Raw genomic sequence first — 8,785 nt, forward strand, 5'->3', positions numbered from 1 at the left:
AAAGGTGAAAGTCATGGGCTTCTCTGTACAAAGTGGAGAGAGATCGCTAGGAGTGCACACGGGCCTCTGTTCTGTGCAGAGGGATGCTGGACCAGTGTCTACTGTGCGAGGCGGTGTGTGCATGTGTGGAGGGGGGCTGTGTGTGTCATTGTGAGTGAAGTCGCACGTGGGGGTCTCTGAGAGTGCAGGGGTGGGGTGGGGGAGGCTGTTGTGGAATGCAGACAGGGTATGTTCCCGGTTGGCCTCTTCTGGGCAGAGGGAGCTGCCTGTGCCCCCCAGCCCCCAGGGAAGAGGACATTCTGCCCCCACCTCACACACTTGCAACACTCGGCGCTCACTTCCCAGGTCCCACCTGCCATCAGCCAGTGTGCTCCCCGGGGCACTTCCCTGGAGACCAAATTTGTCCCTGTGCTTGTAGCCAGCACCCTCTCCCCAAGCAGGTTTGGCTTTCCCCCTGCTTGAGCCCGGGAAGTAGCTGCCCCCCCCCCATTTCCACTCACCCTTCCTATTCCTGTCCTTCCCAGTTTGGGTCTCAACCCTGCTCTCCTTTCTCTCTCTTCCTTCTCCTTTTGCTTTTATCCCTTCTCTATGATTTCTCTCCCTCTTCTATATCCTCCCTTACCTCCTTGCTCAGCAAAACAAATGCCCCTGAGCTTTTTGGGGTGGATTATAAAATGGAGACCCCCCATTTCCTGACTACTCCCAAGATTAGCCATGTTTCCCTGAAGGTGCTTATCTAGTTCTCTGCCTATCTTCTTTGGAGCCCCAGCCTCCCGGTGTGTGTGTGTGTGTTTGTGTGTGTGTGCGCGCGCACGCGCGCTGGGAGTGGGTGAGGTTGGGCTAATGGGTGGCCTCCAAGTGCCTAGAGTCAGGCAATGTGGTCTGGTGTTTGAAGTGCCTCTGGGGGCCATTTCTGTTATATCTTTGGGTTGGCTCACGCATGCCGTGTGTCTGAAGGCTTCCTCTGCATATCCTCTGTGTGTTTGTTTTGGTAGATGGGTAGCGGCTGTGTTCTCCACCTGTATTTATTGCTTATCTGCTCCCTTCCTTGTATGCAAACTTCTGGCAAGCCCCAGTCAATATATATAGCAGGCGCCACACTAAATGTTGATTGGTGCTAATGCCGTTTTATGCAGGCGTGTGTTTCTTTTTCAGTGTGCATAGCTCTGTAGACGGTGCAATTGTGAGATGGGGCACGTCTGTGTGTGCATCTGTGCAATTTGGAGAGTATGTCCCCTAGAGAGTGTGCCTGCAGGAGAGAGGGAAGATGGTGTGTTCTTGTGTTTGTGTCTGAGGACCGATGTAGAATCTATAAAGAGGAAATCAGAAAGGGGCCCTATGTTGTGTCAGGAAGGAGGTCTATGGGTGCTGGGAAACTGCTCTGGGGGCAGGTGGGTGTATAAGGGAAAGGCCTATATTGGGTTTCCGATGAAATGGCCCGGGGGTGAGGTGTGTGCGTAACATGTGAGTTGAGGGGCATATTTGTGTCGATAATTGAGAGTGCGTGCGTGTGTGTGCGTGTGTGGTGCAGCCTCCGTCAGCCTGGCTGTGCCTGCCTGCTCCGGCGGAGCCCAGCCCGACACTGCAGAGCTCAATCAGCCGCTGCATGAATACACTCGAATGGAAAGTTGTGCTCAGCTGACCGGAGAAATCGGAGCCGGCTAGCACTGCCCCCCTTCTCCCCGGCTCCCTCCTGCCCTTCCTCGGGCCAGAGGGCTGCCCAGCCTACACACTGGGACGGAGGAGGCGCCACTCAGCTGGGGCTGGAAGGGCCCAGGGTGGTGGGGAGTTGGGTGGGCCTGAGCTCCGAGGACCTGGGGGCTGCGCGTCCCAGAGGGCTGGGCATCTCATCCCCAGTGCCTGGGCATGCAGGGGATTGGTGAGGGGCCTGGAAAAGACCCTGAAGCCGCAGCCGGTGCTCCAGGGGACAGCCACACAAAGACCTAGGCAGGGACCTAGATGGCCATGGAGGCACAGAAAGACAGGGAGAGGGAGAAGAGACGGAGTCATCCCCTGCTTGGGGAGGCCAAGTGCACCCAAGGTGCCTCCGGTCTGAGCCTGGGCTTCGAGCTCCAGGGACTGTAGTGATGGGCTAGGTCTCGAGTGTGCCAGGCTGGTCAGTTCTCCTTTCAAAAGAAGCTGAGAGAGTCCCTCTGCTGCCACAGCCTTCAGCAGGGTTCACGTTCCGCCCCAACTTGGCCCACCCAGGCCTGGGCCTGGCCCTCCCATCACCTCACTGGAGCCCTCCCCACATCCAAGGTCGCTGGTCCCACCCCCTCCCACCTGAGTCCCAGCCTGAACCAGTCAGGCTCCTATGCCTCCAGTCCCACTATTGATCAGCGTCCCCACCCCACATCGTGGCAGCTTCCAGGTCATTTCATTTTAATCAGCTGTATGTCTCACTTGAGATAATTAACTGTGTTGGTGCTGGGCAGTCAATTCTGCAGGATTCGAAGAGGGCAAGAAGAAGGCCAGGGAGGGGTCTCGGGGGCCAGAGCTCCGGGTGGGGGGGGGGAGTGCAAGGAAAGAGGTGTGTAGACCGGAAGGGGTAGATTGGCCTTCCTGACCTCAGGCAGGGCAGCTTCTAGGGGCTAATGACTTGGGCACAGATTTTTCCAGCTTTGCTTCCCATTCTGTGGCTTCAGGTTTCCCATGCAAATCCTGGATTGCCATCGTTTTTCTTTGAGGGAGGCAGGAATGAAGAGACTCTCCCCAGATACGCTGCTCTTCTTCAGGCCCCTTATCCCCTGGAGTAGACAGCCTAGGTACGCAGAGGCCTACATGCACAGAGAAGACTTCAAGCTCTCCTGCTGGGGCACCAGGCTGAAGTGCACTGCACATGCACGGGGCAGGGGTGCACGGAGGGTGGTGTGTGCCTGTGCTCAAGCAACACCAGAAGGAGGGGAATTGACCCATGGGCTGCCCTGGGGCTGGACAGAGAGGGTGGATGGTTAGTGGTGAGTCCTGCTTACCCAGCCTGACAAGGCTCACGAGAATGCCCATACCAGTATACACACTCTCCCCAAGACACAGCCCACAGCATTCCCAGGCTGTGGGGGGCTGTGCACAGTGGCTGAGCTGGCTTTCCTGCCAACAGGGGCTTCCGCCAGGCCTCACCCTTGGGCTCTGCCCTGGCTGCCCCTGGGATGTTGACTGTCTTGGCCAGAGCTTTGAGGGACCCAGAAAGAGAACGGGCAGGCAGCCCATACAAGGAGCGATCTGGCTGGAAAGGGGCCTCTTTTCTCTCACTCCCATGTTTAAAGGGGCAGGGGCCAAATCCAATGTAATATCCTCAGTGATCGGGGTAAAGGGCAAGCCAAAGAGCCCAACTCCCCTCTGCCCTCTGGTCAAAGCATACCCACTGTGACCCCCTGGCCCCCATTCCTTAAAGGCAGAGGACGGTCAGTTAGGGCTGGGTAGCCTGGGAGTCATATCTGTGGGTTGAGTAGAACAAGGGAATCCACCAGAATGAAGACCCACAAAACACATGTCCATGACACAGAAAGGCCCTGTACACACAGCACCATATAGTGGTACCTGAACTACTTCTTGCCGAACTAGGTAAATATAAACTGCCCATGCTACACACAAATACCTACCATATAGGCAATATAAAAGAACACATACTGGACACACACTGATGCACTATACACACGTATATCAAACATCACACACACACACACACACACACACACACACACACACACATCCCTTTATATGAAGACTTTGAATTGCATGGTGGAAGCCCAGCATTGGGAATTACATATATCCACGCCCCTCACCACCAGCACTCATACCTCTCCAGCAAGGAGTCTGGAGGTAAGGTCAGAAAGTGCAGAGCAGAGTTTTGGTATTTGTACAGACCTGAGTAGAAATAGGAGATGAAAGAGAGTGATAGGTGACAGATAGCAAGACAGGCAGGTAGCAGGCTGGTGACAACCAACCAGAATCTAGGCCCCCAAAGCTGAAGGTTACTATGGAGTCTGATGGCCTGTTTTCTGCAGTGGAGAGAGAGGAATGGGTACTGGATACTCCAAACTTGCTTTCTTTCTCAGGTACGTTGATGGAAGGAGGCATTTTAGCTCAGCGAGTTTGTCTTCTGTCCCCATACAAAAAGGCATCTGCTCCCTAGTTCACCAGTCAAACCCCCTCCAGGAGTCACCGGCCAGCAGTGCCAGCCCATCCTTCCACCCGTCCATTCTAGTTAGTCAGTTGGGTAGTGTCCATCCAGAACCTCTATACGCTGTCGGAGGCAACCCCTTCTTTGGATTTCAGGCCCAGGTTCTGGGGCAAGTATGAACCAGACATTTTAAAATGCAGGTAAAGGACAGAGCCCGTCATCCCAGGCATCATTCTGGACACCAGAGCAGAGGCTCCACCTGGGTAGAAGCCAGCAGGCCCTTCCCCAAATTCCTGCCACCTAGGTCAAATGTTGCCTGAAATGTGGCATCATGAGGAATGCTTCCCAAGGCAGTCAGAATGCAGAGATTCTTGACACTGTGTGCCAGGCCTCAGAACTTGGAAGCTCTCGAGGTCATCTGCATGCCCTGGATCTAAGGAAGGATGCACACAGAAACCTTCCCCTCCAGGCAAGCTCGCCCTGGGTACACAAGGCCCCACTTGCATGCACAGGGCACCTCTGGGCCTGGCAGCCTTTCTGCCTGGCCAGGCCCTGTGTAAACCCCATGGCGAGACTGGGGATGGGGACAAAAGGAAATCGGAAATCAAAATTAGTTTGGAACCGGCGAGAAATTCCATGCACGTTTCTCCCTAATCCTCCTCCCTTTGGAAATTGGACTTTCAAGTGAAGGCAAGTTTTCTGAAATTACCTCTTTGACTCTTCGGGCTCAGGCTGGCCTGGCCCAGAGTGGCAGAGGCGCGGCCAGCCACGCCATCACAGGGAACTGTGGGGGGCCTGGGCAGGGCAAGGAGGCCTGGGGCCAGTGGGAACCTGGTTAGCAAAAGGTGGTGAGTTTTTTGGTTTTCATTTTCAAGTGTCAGCCAGCTCTGAAAATGTCTTAGGGGCTGGAGCCACTCCAGTTGATCCCAAAAGACGGGAAGAAATTTCAAGGAGACAAATCGAGATCCGTAAGGCAAGTCATACAGTCACACAGCCGCGAACACCAGTGGCGAGAAGGTCCGTCCCGACTGTAGGCCCTATACTCCTCGGACTACCTCCTCCTTTGCTCTCTCCGCCCTCCCTATCCTGGCTACGCTTGCCCCCAGCTCCACCCTGCAAAAAGAGGACAAAACCTGTCAGTTCTGCTCTGGATAGGTGGATGGTCGGTTTGGTGACCTTGTGTGTTTACCTTTAAGAAAAAAACACCCCACAAATAACAACAGCAACTGAAAGATGCCAAACACACCCCCAAAGATCCACGAGGGCCGCCGCAGGCTCTAATTCCCGTGGATCTCAGCCTGGCATCTCCTTCTGAGGAAACTGGCGGTAGCCCCCCTCCCCCTGCGCCCTCTGAGGCTTTCGTTCCGGATTTGGCTTCCGTTCTCCTCAGAAAGGCCTTTTCCCATCTTCCCCCCACTTCCACCCCCACCACCTCCAAGAAAAAGCTCCTACCCAGCCTTAAAATTCTGCCCCAGCTCGCGTGGCGTAGTTGGCGTGGAAGTGAAGGCCGGGCGCTGCACCCAGGGCCGCGGGCCCGGGGCGGACAAAAACACCAGTCTCCGGGAGTGATAAGAAAATGGAGAATACTGTATTTGCTTTAGAAAGTTTTTACATATAGATAAACACGCAGTTAAGATAACAGTAAAAGCGCCCTACGGGGAGTGAGAGATATCTCCAAAGCAGCTAAGAAATACTTGAAATAGCTTTTGCATAAGAATACTAGGGTCTCACTCTCCGCTTCCGCTAGCGACGGGGTCCCTCTTCCTAACCCAGCCCGCCACGCCACGCCTTGACTGCCAGGTCGACGCCAGGAACACCGAGTGGGAGGGGAGCCCCAAAAAGGAAAGAGACAGGTGAGCGGGGAGGCAGGAAGGGGGGGGGAAGAGAATGAAAAAGGAAGAGGAGAAAAAGCAATATCATATACAGGCAATTTCTACACATATATTACAAACTGGGAAAATGACCGATCATTAAGATATACATAATTCATATAAAATTTTGAAATAAAAATAAAAATCTGTTACAGTCATAACTATTCTTTTTCCACATTTATAACCAGTACCCACACAGGCAGTGACAGAGTGGAGAGAAAAAGGTGCTTACGAAGAAAATGATTGTCTGCTGAACAAAAAACAGAAGATTGCATCTTGTTTGACCAATACTTGGACTTAAAAACAGAGAAAGAAAGAAGAGCGAGAGAGGAAAAAAGAGAGCGAGCAACAAAAGGCGAGAAACATTTGCTATTTCCCTCTCGAGGAGTTCTTTTTTTTTTTTTTTTAACAAATTCTGAACGGAGATGGCGGTTTTATTTTTTTTTCTCTTTTTTTGTCTGTTTGGCTTTTGTCGTCTTGTCGTCATGATGGTGGTCGGTTTTTGTATAGTCGACTCTTTTTAAATCATTTTAAACTAGAGAGAATATTTTCCCAGATACAAATAAATCGTCATGCAGGTGGGGTGCCGGGTCCGTGGGAACCGAAAGGAGAAGCCGTGCTTGTCCTAGAAAGTATACAACTGTCACCTCTTTTATGTTTTCTGCCCGCAACATCAGCGTTTGTAACTGTCTGTTGGCGTCGCGGTCCTTTGGGGTGGCCGTGGTGGTAGATGGTGGTTGGGGTTGCCGCTAGTTTGCGTTTCATTTGTTATTTTTCTTGGTTTTTATATATTTTGGGCCGGGGTGGAAGTGTGTGTGTACGTGTGTGTGTGTGTGTGTATGATTGTGTATCCTGATTTCGGTTTGTTCTGGGGAGGGACGAGGAAGAAGAGGAAGAGGAGGAGGAGGGAAGGAGGGGGAGGAGGGGGAGGGGGGAGGAGGGCGGCCTTGGCTATCATACATCACATTCCGAGTCGCTGGAGGTTACCGAGAGGATGGAGGTGCCGGTGTCCGCGCGCTCCGTCAGGCTGGACACGCTGGTGGTGGGGCTGGCCGCCGTGGACGGCGACTCTGCCGAGCCGTGCGTGGGGCAGCCGGGCTCGGCCAGCGAACGCATGCCGCTCGGTCCGATGGCCTGGTGTTGAAGCCTGCGGGAGACAGAGAGCGGCACCAGCCCTGACACAGCGGCTCCTCCACGGGCTGCGTCAAGCCGCCTCCCCGCGCCCGTGCCCGCGGCCCGCCGGTGCTCCCCAGCCTTCCCAACCGCGCGCCCTTTGCCACCACCCCCGACTTGGCTCTCTGCGCTCCTCCCCCCCGCCCTCCCCGCGCCTCCAAGCACCCGACTGCTCAGTGAATGCCGCAGAGCCCCCCCTCCCCCAGCGCGGGTCTTGGCTCTCTTCTCTCCTTCCCGGGGCTCTCTGGAGCTTCCCAAGGCTTCCCAGTTCGGAGCCGACCTCCGAGGAGAGGTAGAACCCGAGGCCGGCCGCCTGGGGAGGCCTGGGAGTACAGCGCCGGGCGCCGCGTCCCAAAGCAGCACAAGTCCGCGAGGGACAGGGTGCTTCTTCCTCCCCGGCCCCTTGGGACTCTTCAGACTGAACCGGCTGCCGGGGAGCGGTGGGGCTCCGCAGTGGCTCCTGCCCCAGTTTCCCCCGAACACACCCGGAGCTGCGGGTGCAGCCTCTCCTGAGTAGGACCCGCTGGCTTTGCTCTCGGGATCCCTGTGATGAGCGCAGGAGCAGGGGAAGAGAGAACCGAGAAGCCGGAAGCAGAAAAAGTGGGGAAGAGGTGCAAGAGAGAAAGGAGAGAAGGCGGCAGGATGTGTGTGTGGGGGGGGCTGTACAGAGCAATCTCCGGGGGGCCCCTTTGCAGTACCAGGCAGCCGCTGCCCGAGCCTAGAGTCTCTGAGTTCCTACAAGGAGGCCTTCCCCGGTCCCGGGCACTCCCCCTCTCAGGCGAAAAACTGGCTCCAAACGTAAAGGTGAGAGGGCCCGGGGCTCAGGCCTGGGCCACCTAAACGCGAACGCACTCACTCACTCCGGGGGCTCAGCCCTGGCCCTCCAGCCCCTGGCAGCTGTCAGCAGTTGGGGCCCTGCTCCCTGCGGTGCACCAGGCCCAGGGCCTCTGCTGGCTAGGTAGGGACACAGGCTCCTTGCCGGGGTTTTCACCCCACTTCCTCCCTTCCCCCTTCCCTCCTTTTTCCCTCGGGTTATGTTTCTCCCTACCTTCCCCAGGCCCAAGTGGGCTGACTGGTCAAGTCCAGGCAACTTTGTGACTTTGTGGCCAACGTGCTGGCAGTGGGGCTGCTCCTGGTGGCTTCCCAAGTTAGTGGACCAAGGGGATGCTCCTTGACGGGGGCAGGAGGGCGAGCACCTGTGTGCACGTGCACACACGCACACACGCGCACACACACACGCACAAGGCCTCTCCACTCCCCTCCTGGTTGTCCGGCTCCCGGGCAGGCAATCTGCAATGCTGAGGGCAAGAGGCCTGCTCCACGGTGGCCACCGACCTTTTTCCCTTTGTGGCAGAGACCCAGGTTCGGTTTCCTTTCCGTGACATTGTGGATTCTTCCCCAGGTTTTTGCGGTGCATAGAAATAAGAACCAGATGGCAAGGACGGCTTTCCTTCCTTCCCTGTCGGTAGGCTCCCGAGGAGTGCGGAGCTAGGGGCGGGCTGCGGAGGTGGCACGGGTGCAGCGCAGGGCTAGGGCTCCCAGGGCTGGGACCAGGGGCTGTGGGCACTCAGGACCACACACACACACACACACACACACACACACACACACACACACACAC

General features: G+C 55.9%; 1 protein-coding gene across 1 annotated transcript in view; it reads right to left on the reverse strand.

Moving 5' to 3' along the window:
* Window positions 1-5,704: 5,704 nt before the first annotated feature.
* SIX3 (SIX homeobox 3) overlaps window positions 5,705-8,785 on the reverse strand; it is an 11,983-nt gene continuing 8,902 nt past the window's right edge. The window contains exon 3 of the mRNA XM_025868754.2: window positions 5,705-7,138. Coding sequence (XP_025724539.2) covers window positions 6,946-7,138 — 193 coding nt within the window. The 3' untranslated portion in view covers window positions 5,705-6,945. The remainder of the gene's footprint in view (window positions 7,139-8,785) is intronic.

This window comes from Callorhinus ursinus, unplaced genomic scaffold (assembly GCF_003265705.2).
Source record: "Callorhinus ursinus isolate GAN/ISIS: 27379988/994484 unplaced genomic scaffold, GSC_fseal_2.0 scaffold10, whole genome shotgun sequence".
Classification (NCBI taxonomy): domain Eukaryota; kingdom Metazoa; phylum Chordata; class Mammalia; order Carnivora; family Otariidae; genus Callorhinus; species Callorhinus ursinus.